The sequence below is a fragment of the Sinohyriopsis cumingii genome, chromosome 19, assembly GCF_028554795.1.
Source record: "Sinohyriopsis cumingii isolate HCF-2022 chromosome 19, ASM2855479v2, whole genome shotgun sequence".
Lineage (NCBI taxonomy): Eukaryota > Metazoa > Mollusca > Bivalvia > Unionida > Unionidae > Sinohyriopsis > Sinohyriopsis cumingii.
Window position 1 is genome coordinate 1,020,957 of NC_142979.1, and position 21,114 is coordinate 1,042,070.

Consider the following 21,114-nt stretch of genomic DNA (forward strand, 5'->3'; position numbering starts at 1 on the left):
GTAATGTCAAATCTGAGCTTGTGTATTTAGTTTGGAATACGGCATTCATTCATTTACTTTGTTTCTTGTAGTGTATTTTGTTTATATAATTTAACCTTAGGTTGAATAAAAAAATGAGCATATAATAAAAAGGTTGCTGCATTTTTATGGGAAAATAGGAACTCGTTTTTTTTCGGAAGGATATACTGCACTCACAAGTTCGTGCAGTATTCATTCCGAAAACTCGTTCATATTTTCCCATACAAATGCAGGAACCTATAAGTATTAAACTGTACTGAACTGTATTAAATTGTTATTCTTTTGAATTTCACCTTGTGTGTTCTCAATAATTAAACTGTCTGCTTTGCTGACTGGGGGGTCGGAGCCTTACCTCTCTCTATCACTAATTTCACTCCCTATAAACTTGAGCCCGGGGTGGGACTTCTATGGTAATTTAAATAATATATTGGGAGCACTACTCCCCAACCCTACCAAACGCCACAGTAATGCGAACTAAAATTAATACATACAGTTCACACAGTATCCTGTTGGTGCTAGCAAGCTGTACCAGTATAAGTGAACCCAAAGCACTTCATTGTGTTAATTGTATGTCGCAGTGTAGGAAACAAATACATGGATAACAATAGGACATTCTAGATTAAATAAATTAAAAATCCTGCACAACAACAGCGCTTTTAACTTCACGTCTGAATATCATCCACCTTTGACTTAAACGCGCTTAAATCTTCTGGTTATTGATTAGAGTTCTCAGAAATTTATGCACTAATCTGTTATTGCCTTAACTGCAAATTTAAGGCTCTACGAATGATTTCGATGGTGTAAAGTAGGCAGAGATCGATCGTTGGATACAACACAACTTCGAATTTAATAATCCGAAATATTTTTATTCGAGTTTTTGGTTTGTGGAACCTTCGAGGTCGTATTCAGTAGAAGACTTTATTTGTTATAGAGTCTTTAGAGTTATTAAAAATATTGGATTAGCTGACGTTGGAGCTATTGAAATTTAAATGCAATTCCGATAAAATCTTTTTTTCTCTTTTATGTTTGTTCTTAGTAATGGTATTATATAATACATATGTTAGCGAATGGTTTGTCAGGGTTAAATATTTTGTAATCGTGTACAAACTGAAATTTTCCTAAAACATCTGCTTCGACATTAGACAGTAAATTGTGATCTTTATAATAATCATTTATATATTTTACATATTCAGCTTTATCTCCTATTTTGTCAGAGTATATCACTGGAACTCTGCGTGGCTACGATAGGATAAGCCAGCTGGTAGGACCGTCCCTTCCGGTAAAATATCCCAGAACACCAGGGTATAGACCCTCACCGGACGAAAACACGCTTAACGGATGGTAAGTCCAAAATTGTCTGCCCGCCCCCCCCCCCCCCCCCCCCAAGTTTGAATGTTGCATATCGATAACTATAATGAAAGTCCTACGAATGCTTGACCTAGTTACCAGAAGCAAATAACTGAAAATTATGATGGTATTTTTACTGGTCTTTTCCCTTCGTATCTTGTCAATAGGCTTCTTCTTGTGGCTTTAGATTTCAAGAAATGTGCGTTGTTTTCTTGCAGACCCGGAGTGTGCTACTTTCTATTGTAGGTCTGGTTTCAGCATTATTTGTTTGTTTAGCCTATTTCTGAGATTGTTGGTTATTACTTTCCATCCTATATGGTCAGCGTTCTCAGTTATAAAACTTTTCTGAACATTTTGAATAATAAATTTTCCTCCAGACTCTGACATCTTACTCGAAATTAGCAAATACGGCGGTTTGATTGGTCAGTATACTTTGGAGTAAGATTTTGAAGTCGATTGTTGTTTTATGACAGAGGGACCCTGGTTACAGTCCTTTGTTACTTTCTCAGGTTCCTTTTGTTCGATGTGAGAATTATTTCCTTGTCTAACGGTACTATCTCTCTGGAATCCTGCTTTAAACTGTTGTGCGAGTAGTCGAGTTTCCACGGACTTTTTCCAGCCCGCTTTCAACCACTTTCTCTGATTCAAGTTCTACTGTTTGTCTGTGTATTTCATTCCATGTTTCCTAAACAGTACATAGTGTACATATACTGCAACTTATCTTCATACATATTTTAATACTTCTACTGCGCTACCTTACTGAACTCAGTGACTCTTGCTTCAGCCTATACCAACTATAACTTGTAACCATCTACGAATTTTCAAAACGACAAGCATAAAGGATAAAATACTATTCAAAACTTATTCAATGCATTCGTTGATTTATAATTTTTAACACGATTGTCACCAAAAAGTAACGAACACTGTCTTCTTTTCTCGTGTTTCAAACCAAACGGAAGTTTTCAATGTTAGAAGGAACCTACTCACTGTTATTTTCTGAATGATGGAATAGTTCATTTTAGGTGAAGGGGTGGCTGCATGTCCTCCACATTAACAGAAGGTAAGCACTTTTTCGTCTGCTTCCGATGTATGCAATGTCTAATCCTAATACTACCAACAAAAATTAAAAACAAGTGGGAGAATTATGCTCTTACATCTCAGTTTTACGGAATATAAGGAATTATTCAGAGCTGACGGAACACTATGAACAACATCACTTCCGTTGTGTGAAAAAATCGCCTTCGCAAATATGGACGCCGCGTCAGTGTTGAAGTTCCATTAGGTTTAAAACGCGAAGAAGGTGATAATGTTAGGGAACGCTTAATGGCAATCGAGTTAGAAGTTATAAATCAGTGAATGGAATGAGTAAGTTCTGTGCATGTTTTTTTTTTTTTATTTTTTTTTTATTTTTTTTTTATAACCTTGACGCTTTTCATTTTTAAAATAGGTACAGGGATACAGCTGCCAGAGGTATAGTCTGAAACTATAGATTGACTCAGTTAACATTTCCTTTGCACATTTCGCACAACATCGATAAGAATGTTTGATTTTGTACACTTTCCTTCATGAGCAACCATTCTGCTTATTTCTTTAGCGGAAGCAGCAGCAGAGAGGGTGAACAGACCACTTAGGGGAATGGTCACCCTTGTGTTTTACCAAAAAAAATAGTGACCACTCATAGAGGTCAATTACCACGTCTACGATTATTGTTTGTCCCAAACAGAACCGTAGACGCCCCTCTCTGCTGCTATCAATATTGGGAATCATCATCTGAATCATGGGAATCTTCATCTGTTTCATCTTCATCTGAATCTTCGGAATTTGTTCTATGTTTCAAGTAATATTCAAGTTCTGATGGTGGTTTTTCTATTTTTGGATTTATGTTCTTTCTGTGTTTATAATATATCATCAAACTTCTGTATCGATCTCCACCGCAATTTTTGCAAATCTGATATAATCCTCTAGCGCCGTTGTTACATCCAACACATCTTCGTGGACCAGCATGAGGATTTTTCTTTATAAGATAATTATGTTTCTTGCAATATTCTCCACGGCACCTTTTGTTGCATTTATCTGTTGTTCCTTGACGCAGCCACGCACAGTTGTTCATTATATTAATGATATCTGTTTAATTAAATTTAATTTTATCATCACCCCTGTTACCCAAATATTTTATCAATACCCACACGATATCTTGTTCTTGGATCATGTAAATTTATTGTTATAAATCCATGCGGGGTAGCTTGCGCTCGTGAGAAGAAATTTTTGAATTTAATTATATCCATGTCACCACCACACCAAGTTTGATGAATATTTCGCAGCGTGTGTGTGTCTACGCCATTAAACACAACTAAAATGTTGCAGTTGTCTCTGATCACTTTTGGTATTTGTGTATATCGTTGAGTAACATAGATCACGTCTGTATTTTTATGTCTCCCTCGGGAAAATATTCTGGCTGGATTTGATTGTTTATCTAGCATCACATCATCATACACAACTAAATTATTAATAAATCCATCTATGGAATCTACGGATGGTGCTTCATCAATATCGGTTATAAACTCTATAACATCAGTATCTTCATCCAGTAATCGCGCGTTTTCATTGAAATCTTTAAGTACATCATAACATCGTTGATCATCAACGGATGGTGCTACTAAATACAACTTATTCCATTTCAACCATCTCATTATCAGATTAAGTAATAATTGCGTCTTACCCGATCCAGATGGTCCTATGATAATCATTCTGATGGAGTTCGGTAGCGCAGGATGATGCTTAACTGGCTCTCGCTGCCGAGTTGCTGAGAAATCAATTATATCCATATATATTATAACATGAATTTATATTGTTTACGCTGTAGAGTTAAAACTCCAACTATTGATTTAGCTACGGTTACAACAAAAAATAAAAAAATAGCGTACGGTGGAAAATGTTCTGTATGCTGTAGAAAGAAATTTTCATTTTTACCTAATAAGCGGGGGGGTGATATTGCTAATTTGATGTCAAAGTTTCCAGGTGCTCCATGGGCTAAATACAGCGGAGAAAAACATCTACCAGGATATAATTATTGCGGTCCTGGTACTCGACTCGATATCAGGCTCGATAATCAAGATCAACCAAAACCAGGCGAGGAACCAATAAATGCTATTGATCGAGCTTGTCATGCTCATGATGTAGCTTATAAAAGTCAAAATCTACAAGATAGGCATATTGCAGATGTAAAATTAATTCATTCATTAAATTCTATAAAAAATAAAAATATTAGAGAATCATTAGCTAATTGGTTAGTAAGATCCTCGATGAAAGGTAAATTAGCGATTGGGGCTGGTAATTAATAATGGAATCAATTTATTATTCGCCGAGAGGATACTGGAGAGGCAAAGCAGCAATTGGTAAACTCGCTGATGCAGCATCGGTTAAACATTCTACTGCTAAAACGTGGTTATCTAAACAAGCAATATGGCAAATTTATCTACCACGTCCTAAACAAATTCAGTACTCGTATTTCGATGTCAGTGTTCCTAATGAAGTTCATCAAGCTGATATTCTGTTTTTACCGCATGATACTGTGCGTGGAAAAACGTACAAGTACGCGTTAACCGTAGTTGATGTTGCAAGTAGATATAAAGAAGCAGAGCCGCTATCGGCGAAAACATCATCTGAAGTAGCCGATGCGTTTGAACGAATTTATCAACGAGGACTCGGACCACAAGGTGGTCTACGATGGCCGCAGCTACTACAGGCTGATCCTGGTAAGGAATTTCTTGGTCCAGTATCATCGCTGATGAAACAACATAATACCAAAATACGACGAGGTCATACTGCAATTCACCGTGATCAGGCAATCGTTGAGCGATTTAATCGAACACTTGCTGAACGGTTATTTGGATATCAATACGCGAGGGAATTTATTCAGGATAAAAGATCTCGCGAATGGGTTGCAAGATTACCAATCGTGATAGCTGCATTAAATAATGAGATCACACGAACAACCAACATGAAACCCATTAGCGCGGTCACAAAAAAAAGTATACGAACACAACGGAAAGATGCTGGAAAACAAAAAATATTAGGTGATGTCACAGTCAGATATTTATATGAGCCTGGTGAACTTGAAGGTGGTAAAGCGAGAGCGACTGATCCTATTTGGAGTGTTACCACACACAAAATATCTACCGTGACAAGATCCACTAGAAGAAATGTAGGCGTTTCCAGACCTGCAATCTACAGATTAGATTCAGCTGCTCCTCAACGTGGATTTACACGTGAACAACTACAAATAATTCCCGCGGATACACAACTACCGCCGCGATCACTCCGTTGATTTCGATCACTTAACTAGCGCCAGGGTGCCTGCACCCCGACGTCGATTACACTCCAGACAGGTCAGCATGGTATTTTCTCGTGTATGACCGCGACTATTATCTTTTCTATCTACGGTAAATTGTCTTGAATCATTACTTGAATACCGCCATAACATTATACAATTACAACTGGTGCAGTGATTGTTCTGCTGCTGTTTTAACTCAATAATAAATTCAACATCAAGATCAAAGTCACGTTTATTTTTTTTATCAGATTGTTTGTATCCGATTAATTTTTTTCTTATTATATCATCATCGATGATGTTAAATTTATCAACGATTTCAGGAATTATGATTCTACGTAATTGAGATATATTTCTGACCCTCGATACCGCTAAATAAACTAAATTTGACCACTCGATACGATCGTCTATAATCCAGACTCGTGTATCAGAAATAGTTAATCCCTGAGACGAGTGGATCGTCATAGCGTATCCCAACACCCATGGAGATTTGTCAGCGCGTAATGCATCTTCGACCACACTGATATCAACGGCGACAATATCATTTAATACGAGAATCTGTTTCCTTGACTCTGTCAAGGGTCCTGGAATATCAACATTAATATTCTGTTTTCGTGTATCTGATGGTCTATAACACAACGGTACGGGTAGTTCTGAATATTGTTCTTTATGTAGCTGAAATAACTGCTGCTGTAAAGCGTCTCTGATTATTTTTCTACTTGCTACGATCAAATCGTTGGGTCTCCATGAGTTCAAAAAATCACTCATTGATGTCTCTGAGATCACTCCACGTATTATTTCACACTGAATTTTGTTTGATTGTAATCTGATTAATTTTTTAAACTCCCTCAAATTTGCATCAAGAGCTCTATGATCATCATCTATTTCTTCGTAATAATCAACGAAATTTTTTAACCAATCATGTGGAGATGGTCCAACAAAGGGCGGAGGTTGACCATGATCGCCACACATTATTATGGCGGTATTTTTCGTCAACAACCAATCAAGAAACATTTTTAATGTATCTAATGACACCGTGCATATCTCGTCCCAAATAATTATTTTAGGTATATATTTTTCTCCCATTCGCTCAGGAGTCCATGTATCCCCGCGCCATCGGAAGAAACTATGATACGTACACGATTGTACTTGCCGCTGTTTCATCTCACGTGCGAGTCTATGTGTGGGTGTCAGCACGATTATATCTGAATTTCTAAAAACATTAATCGTTCGAGTTGTTTTGCCGCATCCACCAGGTCCATTGAGATATACTGTCTTATATCTGGTTATTGGATCACTCAACGATGGTGCTTTCGACATTTCTGATATTTTATTACCCTCACGATAAAAATCTCTCACTGGAACATCTGCTGATTCTACATAATTGTGTAATAGTTCCTTTTTTATTCTCCACGAACCCCATCGTTCATCATCACTTGTAAATTTCTTAACAGGTTCTAAATATTTACTTGAAATATAAAATGAGTCCGTTGCGACTCTGACTGCGGTCTCAGGAAATCTATTAATCATCGATAATAAATTTATAGAAACATAAGCCAACATGGAAGATCTTAGATGAGTATATTGCGGGGATACGTCATTTATGTAACTAACGATCGTACCTAATTTTGTTCCGTCGGATAAATAAACACTCTCTCGATTTACAAATGTATTTTTCGCCGTTGTATCAGCGATTATAAAATCGTACTCGGCATCATCTAAAATTAATCGTGCGTGATGTCTTTTATAATCATATGCACCACCTTGAGTAAATTTACCTATAATTTTTCTACCGAGATCTTTTGCGGTTTTGAGTTTATTAGGAATATCATCCTTAAACTCGCTAATAACTTCAGAATCTGACATGGGCAACCAAACTTTGGTCTGTGCATGATATGATATAATTGCCTCACTGACCACCAACGATGTCAGTATCGCACAATCTAGCATATATCGTAACAAAACTATAGGTGCCCAACGTTTTTCACAAAAATGTCTGCCAAACCAAACATAACAAATCTTGTGAAGATTTTCGTTAAACTCGAATGACTCAATACAGGCGAATCCAGTCAGATCAAAATCAGGTAATGGTCCATTAATTGCCACTCGCGTCATCTCGTTTGTAGGGTGACCAAATCTTTCAAAGTACGTAGAACAATCTCCGTATCCCAGAAAACTTCCTGGATAACATGCAACCATATCAACCGAAATAACATCATTGTAATTATACTTGGTATTCCATAATCCACCATGTCCATATTCGACGCAACTTGCGCGCACGTCCTCGAGTAAATCAAAACGTGTTGGTTTCCATGAATTTCGTTCTCTGGCGAAATGAGCCGCAACAGATGGAACGGTAAAACAATTAGTTAGTAATTTGTCAGTATTTTCCACGTGCTTGCACTGTAAAAACGTCGCAAGATTTTTCATCTCGTCATGGAGGGATTCTGTGCGATATATTTCACCGTTCGGTTTGACAAACTGATCAAATTCACCCTCCTCATTACTTTTGAATAACCATACCGATACAGGATCGGTTTTACTTATTTCGCTGATAAAATCAAACATACCTGCCACAGAATTATCTGCCCCAGAATTATCTGCCCCAGAATTATCTGGGGAGTAAAATCTAACAGTTCGATCACGTGGAAATATTGTTACTGCGTTAGTCCATGCGTGCGCGTTATGATCGATAATATTTATTGGAGCTCCTTTCGATTTATATTTCGACTGGTACAGTACTTCTCCCGTTATTGTTGCTACGGTTATTGGAAATTTTAATATTTTTTTTCCTAACTCAGCAACATCTTTTATTGTAGCACCAGTATCCTTAACTGAATCAGCCCACGAGTTTATTTTTTCGCGCCTTAAATCAGTTAATCCATTTCCACGCATCGCGTTTGTAAAGTGTTCTATTACTCGTTCAGCTACACAATTTAACCTTGACAAGGTCAAGGATGATAATTTCATCGGCGCTAGTTTATCAACGTTGGGTTTTTTATTTATCTCATAAATTCCATAAATAACTGCTGTTACAGGATACGCTCGCTCATAATACGGTTTATCAATACCAGTCAATAGACCCGGTCTGGAATTTTTACTTAATATGATAGTTTTATTATTACCAAGGACAGGATCATATTTGTCACGGATAATCCAACTATCTGTTTCTGTTAATACAATAAATTTTACTCTGAAGAAATATTTTTGATTGCCCTCGTATTCAGCGATGTAGTTAATGATAGTTGCTGCTCGCTTGTCGTTCATTGTGGCGTCCGTGACAGCGTCCTTGACGGAGTCAGGGCGTATAATCTTGAACGTTGACCATGTATGAGATGCACCATCCGTGTAAAATTCTTTCTTAGCGTCATGAATTTTCGAGATCAAACTTTTATTTTTCGGATCAACCAGATCTCGTACTGGCAATTGAGATAATCTGTCAAGGTTGAATTTATACTTAACAGGCCTAGTTTGGGATAATCTCTCAAACTCGTTCATATAATTAAAACAAATATTTAAATAAAGAAAATTATATATACAATGTCCCAATGTAGATGGTTGATGATCGGCTCAGTAAATCGATGCAACAAATCCTGTAGAAAGGAATTTTGTTGGATGCACTCACAAAACATACGACGAGGAAGTCTAGGACCAATACCATGTCTGCGGTGTGGTATTGGAGTGCGAGGAAAAACAGAATTATGTGGAAAGTGTAGCGGGAAACGGTTCAGAGAGCTCAAAAGATATTATGACAAAAAAAATAATAGCGGTGAAAACGCTATAAAATCCGTGAAGGATTATATATCAAGATTTCAGACAAACAATGATTTAAACATATAATATTATTATAATGGAGCAAAATATATTTGTCCCACATCCTGTCATAACAAACTATGAATCAAATATTAATGGTATCATCAGACACCGCAAGTGGAAGAGACAAGTTGGTTGTATTAATAATGTTGGTTATCTTCGATTTACAGTTGGGAAGAAACATTATTTGTGTCATAGATTTACGTATGAATGTTTCTTCGGAGTGATCAATGATGGTCTTGTTATTGATCATATTGACGGGGACACTCAAAACAATAATTTATCCAATTTACAAGCTATCTCTCACAGCGAGAATAATACACGCGGTAATACAGGAAGATGTAAGACAATCGGAAAGAGGGCGGTAATTTCTACATACATAGAAACCGGTAAAGTAATTATGTTTCGTTCGATGCGTTCAGCTGCGACATATTTTGATATTCACTCGCGTTCAGTACAAAATGTAGCAGATAATATAACCAGATCTGCTCTCTCGAAAAAATATAAGCAGAAAATCATCTTTCAGTATCAATAACTATCATCACCACATTATTAACTATCATCACCACATTGAATTAATTTTTTTTAATTTATGTCACAGTAGGTCCTCCATACACTACTGAATTTTTGATTTAAGGGGAGATTACTTTGTAATATATAGTTTTCTTCGTAGATGGTTGGTTTTTTATGATCGTAATTAGTCAGTTTAACTAATTACATCGTATAGTGCCGACGAACCTAACTCATTAGACTCATAAGTATTATTTATGGTTTTTAAATATTTTCCCATCATACAACACATGATAATATTATTGATCCGTAGGAAGCTGTGTGTGAAACAGAAACCGTTACTCATTGTAATTGACCTGCAGTTGTGTGTTCACTGAACTTACAATTCTGGAAAGTTCTTTGACTGGTGCATTAATGCCACTGTTATTATTGATTTTCGGTCTGCTCTTAGGAAACCAGCTACAAATACAGAAACTATTATTCAGAAACTGTTATAAATACAGAAACTATTATTCAGAAACTGTTATAAATACAGAAACCGCTACAAATACAGAAACTGTTAAATACAGAAACCGTTATTATTCAGAAACCGCTGTTTAGTGTAAATATTGGTTCCTTAGCTATATAGCTAGCTATATATTAACTTCCGAAACATATGTTCGTAACAATGTTTGATAGCTCGATCAGTATGGTATTGGACTGTGGCGCTCGCGGTCCAGGATCGAATCCCCATGGCTGACAATTTGTCGGTGGTGCGCATAATTGCGATTTTTATAATAGTGGGGGGAACCGCAAGAACCCCTCCGCTCAGCAAATTCACAACCACAATATTGACTGGTTGTTGATACATATTTTCGTATCACCCACTGGATTAATTATTGTGGGTGTGATTTTGCTGAGCGTATATGTTTGTGCTGTCCTTAGTTAGTGCCGTTTCATTCATAATCTGAGCTCGCTAATACACTCGATAGGGGCTCTTCATTCATTGTATATAACCATTTCATTGTATATATGTTATATGTATATCCTCTAAACTTGGTAGATTGCGGTGGCAAGCTACGAGTTTAATGAGGACTGTGCTGTCCTTAGTTAGTGCCGTTTCATTCATAATCTGAGCTCGCTAATACACTCGATAGGGGCTCTTCATTCATTGTATATATGTTATATGTATATCCTCTAAGCTTGGTAGCTTGCGGTGGCAAGCTACGAGTTTAATGAGGACTGTGCTGTCCTTAGTTAGTTATATGTTATGTGTATACCCTCTAAACTTGGTAGATTGCGGTGGCAAGCTACGAGTTTAATGAGGGTTGTGCTGTCCTCCCTCTTGGGCCTCTAGACCGTTGTTTGGCGGGTTAGGGGCTCTCGTAGAGGGAATATTTGCCTAATGAACTTGGTAGATTGCGGTGGCAAGCTACGAGTTCTTGGCTGTGCTGTCCCTGAAACATCCCGACGAACTCGCTAATACACTCGATAGGTGTTCTAAGGATATTTTTTTTATTTTAAAGATTTATATATTATATAATGAACCATGAAAATATCAATGATGTAATTGTCGCTATTAAAAAATTAAAAAAAGATGGAATTAATATATCTGATGAACTTAATCCTGAAAAAATAGTTTCTGACTTTGAGATTTTACAAGAACGTAAAACCATGGGGACACACACACTATCATCTGAATACAGGCTCATGAAACGGATTCAATTGGCAATGTTTCAGTCGCTAGCTACCGTAGAAGATGATCATGTGAAGGAGTTCGTTCCTCTTTCTACCGCCGTAGAAAGAATTAAGTCGTTATTATCCCACGAGTATGAGGCAAAGAAAACGATTAGTACTCGCATAAGACTATTAAGAAAAATAATGTCAGAGAGTGAAACGATCCAAGGTAACTTCGTTACTGGTGAAACGATCCAAGGTAACCTCGTTACTGATGATAATGAAAATGAAAGTTTTGGTAACTGGGGTCCAAGTCAACGCTGACCACGTGTATTGGTAGTCAAAATCAAGAAAGTTCTAACCTTGTCAAATTGTTCCTAATAAATTTTATTTATTATAAATTTTATTTTTACTGAGGATTTATTTTTTTTTACTAAAATCAAGAAAAATGCACAAATTACTTGATTCTGACGGGGTAGTTGGTAGTCAAAATCAAAGAAAAATGCACGAATTACTTGATTTCTGACGGGGTAGTTGGTAGTCAAAATCAGGAAAATTGAGCAATTTCGTTGTATTTTAGTAAAAAAAAAATAAAAATCTCAGTAAAAATAATATTATTAATAAATAAAATTAATTTATAATAAATAAAATTTATTAGGAACAATTTGACAAGGTTAGAACTTTCTTGATTTTGACGGGGTAGTTGGTAGTCAAAATCAAGTAGTTCGTGCATTTTTATGTTTCTGAGGGGGTAGTTGGTAGTCAAAATCAAGTAGTTCGTGCATTTTTATGTTTCTGAGGGGGTAGTTGGTAGTCAAAATCAAGTAATTTGTAAAATCAGGAAAATTAATAAATATTATTTTTTTTTGTGATAGAAATTTTAATTTTACTTTCATCGACTAGCTTTTTTAGTTGCCTGGGCCGATTAATTTGTACCAAACACAAATTTGTGCTAGTAATAATAAAATATTTTTTTAAGTTGATCGAATTTGATTCTGATCTCTGTTACAAATGTTCTTCTAACTGTTAAGAAATCCTCGCTTGTAAAACCCTCCTCCACATGAAGATCTACGACAAAAGTCCTTACGACGGAAGTCCTTACGACAAAAATCCTTAAGACAAAAGTCCTAGGACTTTACATACAGATTTATTACAAGCTCTTCTTCACGTATGTCAATCAAGCGATTAAGGTGGTCTGTGAGTTTAAAATTGATTCGTGTTAACATATTATTGTGACACCGTAAATACACGGGATTAGTTGGTTCTTGCACGATTAAATTTCCAGGGGGAACTTGTGGTGTGAACGTGTATAGGATGTATCCTTGTTGAGCTTGATTTGATCTTCCGAGATCTATTTGATAGCTGCCATCGATTACGTCACAAACTAGATTGACCGCGACCGTCGGTGTTATATTAACGATCCGCGGGGATACGTGCCTTCCGCCGCCATGTGGATCATTATCATATCTGAGAACAGTTGGATATGGTGCTAGTTTTCTCCACGCATCGAGTATTTTAGGAAAGTTTTCGTTGATAAGATCGTTTAATAATTTTACTAGTTCTCCAGCATCAATCCCCGGTATTACAAATGTTGGTAATTGTTGTTCAGTTATTTTGTAATGATTGAGAAACCATGGTCTAGCTTTATAATTATCAATAATTTCATCACCGTGTTCAACCATGTTCACAATGATAGTTTTATTAACGTATCTAATATCTGATATGACCTGATTTAGATGTTTTATCGTCTCAATGATTTTTTGTTTTACGTCATCGCTGTAGCTATCAGTAAAGAAATTTCGTAGTTTGTTGATTGATTGTTTAAATTCAAAATTAACAGGATCAGAATATGATTTAATAAATTCTTCATCAACGAGTGGATTTACTCTAACATCTGTACGAATATTACGTACATTATTTATTATTGTAGGAAAGGTTCCATCAGGAGTAGTTGTAAACACGGAAATCTTGCCCCTCTCCTCCCCTCTCCATGGATATTTACCTCTATATTCAGGAACTATCATAAATTTTGCTTCATCTGTGATAAAATCAGCCCGAGTTGGTTCTGGTGGTCCTTTATGCACCGGGGGAATTTCAGGCCATCCTAGCACGGATCTGATTGAAGATTGATAAATATCAACGGCATAATCAGGCGAGTTTATTTCAACCGTCGAGGACAACGTCGGCTCATGAACGTTTATTGATATTTTTGATTCCTTTCCTGTTATTGATTTTATTCTACGCGCAAATTCCTCACTGATATCTTCAATCTGGTAACTGCCGGTTGGTATTCCAACAACAACCCAGTCAGGTGTTCCATCGGATTTGTTCTTGTTAGTAAATACGAGCGAATTATTTGCTGGTGTACCATGAAATGATTTTGATCTGATATTTGGCCAGCTGTAATATACCCGTAATTGAGCTAGTGCTATTTCTTTTACTGGAATTGCAATAGGAAAATTAACACTAAATTCAGGATTAGTTGAACTTACCGAGATCATCGTTATCTTTGGCGGAGTTGTGTTGGTCACGATCTGCTGGAGTAATTCTGTCATTATTGATACTTGTATCTTTAATACCTTCATCGTATATTTTGGTCATCATTGAAAATTCGAAATCAGATATAATTCCATCACTGAGACTCGCTGATAACAACGAGGATAATTTCGAGTATGCTACCGTCGCTGTATGTAATTTTATTTTGTAATCGGATAATTTTTCGTTCGTACAGGTACATATTTTTTTTGTGATGATACTAAGCACACCTGCAATAGTTGTTGCTGCTGAAATACAGATAGTTACAGCTACTGGTGCCATCGTTGTTAACGCTGATAATATTACACCGGTTCCAGCAACAACAGCGGATACTGAATAAACAATCACATCAACGATAACCAATCGTCGTCGATATTTTTTTACTTTTACTGTATATTGATCAACTTGATCTTTTAGCGTCGCCTGCCATTCACGTGCTTGATTGTATCTGTATTGCGCACCGTCCATATATATTTTTATGCAGTAACCAATTGAGGTGTTTCAGCTACAAATTCCAAACACCACCAGAAGGATGTTGCGGTTAATTTCTTATCAGCTGCTTCCAGAATAAATATTTCCTCGGCTCCGATATTTAATATAACAGATACAACCCCGGAAAACCTGTCTGTGGAATGACGCCATGGAAACGTTGTAAATATTTCAAATTTTGCAGCACTGAACACAGACAGCCTGTACACGCCAGTGACTGTTGCGGTATATTTGATGGTATTATTTTGTTTTGACCATGTTGCAAATCCCGATGATACCGTGCATACGATGTTTGTGATATGCCCGGGAGTTATTTCAGCTGCAATTTTAATCAGATTGGTTTTATTGATAATCTCAGGAATTCCCGCTACGATGTCTAGTTGTGTTCGTTTGATCGTGTCTAGGTTACTTTTGATATCAACGAGTTTTATATCGATGACGGAAGGATTTCCAAAGAACTTATTTATGGCATCATCGGTTTTTTGAAAATTTCTTCGAAGCCTTGTAAACGCGCCCGTGTGAACGTCATATTCGGCCCGTAGCGTGGATAGTTTTCCATCCACGTCGTCGACGTATAGTTTGTTTGCGACGTCGTTGTCAGATTTTGGAGCTGTTACAGCTACTATTTTGTTCCCGCTCATGTTGAGTTCACCTGTCATCGTGTCACCGGTGTTTCTCACGCGATTAGCAACACTTTTTGCAATTTCATCTCTGATGGTTTTAAGTGACATACTTGAATCCCTGATTCTACCACCGTCAGTAAACACGGGAATATTATCTGCAACTGCACCGAGTACTCGCCGGACTATATCATTCCATTTGATATTGCTGGTTTTTAGTTTACCATATCGATCTTGAAAAATAACAACTTCATCTGGGTCAACTCCAGCAAGGTTCATAATATCAGCGAGGTCATCTTTAGTCGCATACTTTGACAGATCAACGTCGGATTTTATTTTCTTAACGCGTGAAGATCTTCCGTAAATGTCAACCATTATAATAAGATCCGTTGTTTAAAATGCTTTACGCGCAACATATCGGTTGCTTGTATAATCGTGCACGACTTTATGTGGCGGCCTGGATGATTTTGATATAGCGTCGAGTACATTAATTACTTCACGGCCGCATATTGGCGGATCTGTCATTGTTTGTGTGGGTAGCGTTGAATACCAAACTTTGTAACCAGAGGTTGTTGCGTGGAGTGGTGCGACATACTTGATAAATTCAACAGGTGGAGCTAACCCGTACGAATCAAAATAAACAATTCCACGCGGATCAATCGCGTATGATACCCAATGAGTACCAGGTCCGGAACGTTTGTCAAGATTAATAATACCTGTTTCTAGTTTGTTTGGTTGTTTCGGTAATTGATCTCGCATAAAAACACCTCTAAAGGCGGATATTTTTAATTTTTTAGCAGCATCAAGTAAATCAAAATTTGATGATGGAACGTTTAACGAAATGACCCTGGAAGCCTTAGGCCTCTCCCCCAACGAGATCCCGGTAATCTTAGACCGCGTCCCTTTTTTTTGTTATATCGTCCACCAGTAGCTTTTTCGAAAATTTTTTTACCCGCCGCTCCAGCAACACCTCCAGCAACACCTAACGCGGCCGCTTTTGCTAAGGCTGGAGCAGCTGCAGCTATTAATGCCGGAATGGCCGCAAGAAATGGAAATATACCACCCGTTTTAACCATGTCTTTGATGGCACTCGGGGAGAGATGGAATTGAACTCCAGTTTTTGATTCTAGGGCTTTATTGAAATGTTTAATCTGATTATTTGTCAGCGATAATTTGTTTGGACCACCACCAATCTGATCTCGTTTTAGTGATATTTTAGTTCCGCATTTGTTGGCGGTTTTTGATTGAAGCTTTTTTACCTGACCCGGGGTCAGAGTAACATTAACATGACCATACGACATTTTTATATAAAATATATTTTTCTAAATAACACGATTAAAGATTTTCCACCGGTGCATCAACGACCCTCATTCGACCACTACCACCTTCAAGTAACATGGCCTTGTCGCTAAGTATGACCGCGATCGCTCTGTAATCAACACCACCGGTATTTAATGTTGCTTTGAGATGTATATCAACGACAGATTGTTTTGATAGATCAAGATGTTCTAATGAAAAATAATAAATCGGATACAATTTTTTAAAATCTAGTTGTGATATTTGCAACCCGGTATCAACATTTTGATCACGTCCCATAAATGACATCAAACGATGATATGCACGTCCTATGTGATTTAATGCATAATTTAGTTGTACATTTTCTGTTGGTTCCTGTTGTCCGTTTATCCGTAAAGAAATATCTGTGAGACCTAGTTGGTCAAATATCATATGAGAGTGAGTTTGTGAGTTTAAACGATTACGGTTCTGAAACGCAATAAAAATATGTCGTGGTGCAGAAACACCTTGTTGTGATGCTATATGCCATGTAAACTGACCGTTAACGTTAGTTTGCATGCTATCCGTGCCTGTTGTTAACCATGACAACAAGGATTTACCACCTGCATCCATGAAAGAAATTAATCGCTGTTCTTCTGCGATCGTTGGAGTCATTACCGGCATCCACAATGAAAGTTTTGATAATATTACTTTACCAGCGTCACCAGCGGGTCTCCACAGAGCATCATCATCATCGTTCTTTCTTACAAGAACAACCGTGTGTCTAGCTCCAAAAATAACCTTTTTAACATTCCTGCAAAATCCAAAAATATGCGATAGTGGAATTGTACATGAAAAACCTCTATTGCCTCCTAGCAACATATTTCTACGTGTTGCAAATCCCAAGTTGAAATTGTCATTAACACTTTTAACCACTGACTCCACATCAGCATTAGCGTTATTGGCAAAATTTCTTGGTTGTCCTGTATTGTACGGATTATTTTCAGGGTTATCGGAGTTATCTTTCACAAACATCATTGTGGGACCTGCTGATCTTGTATAATCATCAGAATATCTCGCCAGACCAATTATTGTTGTAGCAACGTCGACATCATTCTGAATTGATTCAATATTTTTTCCATCAATCATGTATGTGGCGCCACTAAATAATGCTATGATCCCGTTGTTGACAAACCCAATTTTTACTGGATCTAAGTAATTAGTATCATCCGTTTTTATAATTGTACCTTCTACCTCAAGAAAGGCATCAGCGGGTAAAAAGTATCTACTTGTGTCATGAACTTGTAGTTCAATTCTTCCACGTTGATCTGGTTGTTTTGCGTCATAGGAATAAAATTGATAATTACGTACAGATTCATCCTTAAGGACGGGTGCTTCCATGTCAAATGCTGTGTCGGATACGCGCTTGAACATTTTATTATAATTATTTTTCGTCTAACACGTTGATCACCGCCGCCGGAAAGTTCCACCTCGGGAAGTTCCACTTCCGGATATCAAACTTGAGATATTATTTCCAGATTCACCGAGTCCTTGATCTGCTAACGCTGCTAGTTTTTGATTTGCGGCCTGATTTATTATTTTACTAACATCTGCAGGCATCACCTCAGTACTTGCCAGTTTCACCGGTGGTTGTTGTTTTCGTCGCAATAATCGTGCTAGTCTTTCCTTGATCGCCGAGAACGCCTTACCAGCAACATTGACAATTGCACCAGGAGCTTTATCACGAACAATATCAATAGCCTTCATCGATAATTGTTTTGCTACAGGTGCTACTTTTGGAGCTATCCTCGTGAATAATCCTCGAATGACATCACCAAGTCCATTTCCGTAAATAACACTATAGATTGGTAATCGTGAGTTTACCGCTCTAACCTGTGTGGGTTTACGATGATTATCATGCACAATCATCTTATTTTATTTACCATTTATCTAACAACTAGTCATCAACGAGCTCATCAATAAGTTCTCGGTAAACGCCGATATCCATAATGCCACCTTGAAATAGTCGCCGACAAATATCAGCTGCTTCATTGGTTATTTCTGGTGAATTATTTCCGGCACGTTTTCCTCCTATGAGAACTTCTAACCGTGATACGTCATTGATGATATTATCAGGACATAAACCAGATCCTGTTTTAGGTTCATCTTGAGGTGTTTTAAATACTGGTGGTTGCATTACCGGAGTAAGTACTTCAGTGGTGGCCGGGGGTGATCCAGATGGTGAACCTGTCGGTGTAAATGTTACATCCGGTGCAGAAATTTTCCCATGGAATAGTGATTTAATTAGCTCTTCAGTCTTTTTAATTTCCGACTTCAACCTTTGCTGTGGCGAAGAAGATTGCTGTTGTTCTATTTGTTGCAGAGGTGGAGGAAGCTGATACTGGGAGAACTCTCCTTGTTTTGGTTGTTCCCGTCTCCCTCTAAGTCTATTTACTTCTTCATTAAATCTTTTAAATTCTTGACCTCTAGCTTGTTTTTTATTGTAATATACGCGATATATCCATTTAATGAAATCATCATCAGTTGTTTTTCCATAAAAGGGTTTTAAAAAATTAGATTTATTAGATATATTTTTTGATATCATCTCAGGTAATTTCTCTCTTTCAGTGTTTCTAATTTGCTCAACAACTCCTTCGTTAAATCTTGCAATTAATTTTAAGCTCTCTCCTCCTGATTTGGATTTAGATGCAAGTTTTTTTCTCACATCGGCGACTTCAGTACGAAGTTCTCCAATACCTTCAAGTATTTCCTCATCAACAGGTGGAGGCTGAGCTGCAGCTATGTCAGTTGGAAGGTCTCGTAAAATCTTTTTTGTTTGTTTGGTTCTTCTTGCTGTTTTTTCAGCCTGCACCGCAGTTTGTTCTAATACCGGAAAAATACCCTCTTTCCTCTTCTTATCCTCCTCTTTAATATCTCCCCATATAGTTTTTTCAACAGCCGCTGAAGCTTTCTCAGTAGCTGCAGTGACGGGTTTAAACAGTTTTTTAGTGTCCTCTTCATACTCAACTTGTGCTTCTTGCTGCGCTTGCAAGTTTTTTCTAAATGAGTCTCTGACAGGAAGAAATTTTTTAATTGTTTCTAATCGTTCTCGTGCTGTTCTTGCAGTATGAGATTCTGGATGTACCATTTTATTATAACATAATAATTTAATTAATATCAGCAGAAGAGGAATACAGAAGTTTGATGAACTATTACAGAAAAAGAAAGAACATAAATCCAAAAATAGAAAAACCACCATCAGAACTTGAATATTACTTGAAACATAGAACAAATTCCGAAGATTCAGATGAAGATGAAACAGATGAAGATTCCCATGATTCAGATGATGATTCCCAATATTGATAGCAGCAGAGAGGGGCGTCTACGGTTCTGTTTGGGACAAACAATAATCGTAGACGTGGTAATTGACCTCTATGAGTGGTCACTATTTTTTTTGGTAAAACACAAGGGTGACCATTCCCCTAAGTGGTCTGTTCACCCTCTCTGCTGCTGAAGCATACTCGAGATAGCCTCATTGCCTTATTGTTCCGTGTCTCTTGCCGATCATCATCATCATCATCATCATCATCATCATTATTATTATTATTATTATTATTATTATTATAGGTGGTGGTGTTGGTAGTGGTGTTACTGCTGTTGTTGTTCACATCCTCTTTGACTGTGTTCTTTTGAATGGCTTGTTTCTTAAAACATGAGACTGGGACACTTCAAATGACCTCAGATCGCATAAACCTTTGACAGTATCCTTGTTATATCCTTGTGACTTGGTAGAATAGGCGTTGAAATACAATCTGCCTAAAATCAGACTTCATTGTCCTATGTGAAGATATTTGCAGCGACCGCTTAAAGGTCATGTTCTGGTGACTAATTTTATTTCCGTACTTGATAATTTTATCAGTCTATCAGATGAAGTCTTATATTTTTTGTTTGGGAGACTGAGCAGTATGACTGAAGAGCATTATTGTGTGCCTAACGATTTGAATCACTTTAAAAATTTCAGGAACCCGCATTTCCATTGGCTAATTCAAAGATTACCAGAACATGACAACACGCGGTCATTGTCAGACCTTTACGTAGGATTTTAATCCGATTACGTTGGACTCGTGACCTGAAGCATACTGGTTCCTTCTCCCACCATCGAAACTGCCTGAGTCGAATGCCGTTGATACTCTTTATTCAACTTTATCTCGAAACGATGTAACATTTATATTGGTGTTTTGTTGGGAACATCCTCGGCCTTTGCCGTTACGTGGAGAAAGATACATCAAGATGTATTTCCCCATCATTGAGAACTATAATCGGAGCTACGTTTGGTCACATGACACAGTATGACGACGGAAGAAGACAAAATCACATTCGGAACAACCGGACTATTGACGTCCTTTTCCATTGCAAGTTATGTGGTGCACTCAGCCAGAGGCAAATCAAAGAAGCCACTTGCAAGTTTTATTCAAGACATTATAGTTATTAGCTGAGTGATGTTCATAGTCACTGTTGCTA

At 37.3% G+C, this 21,114-nt stretch overlaps 1 protein-coding gene across 4 annotated transcripts in view; it reads left to right on the forward strand.

Moving 5' to 3' along the window:
• The window catches only part of LOC149775034 (uncharacterized), a 46,986-nt gene that overhangs the window by 7,757 nt on the left and 18,115 nt on the right, over nt 1-21,114 (forward strand). For all 4 annotated transcript variants that reach the window (XM_089943259.1, XM_089943260.1, XM_089943257.1 and 1 more), the window contains exon 3: nt 1,233-1,359. In XM_089943259.1, the coding sequence (XP_089799385.1) occupies nt 1,233-1,359 (127 nt within the window). The remainder of the gene's footprint in view (nt 1-1,232; nt 1,360-21,114) is intronic.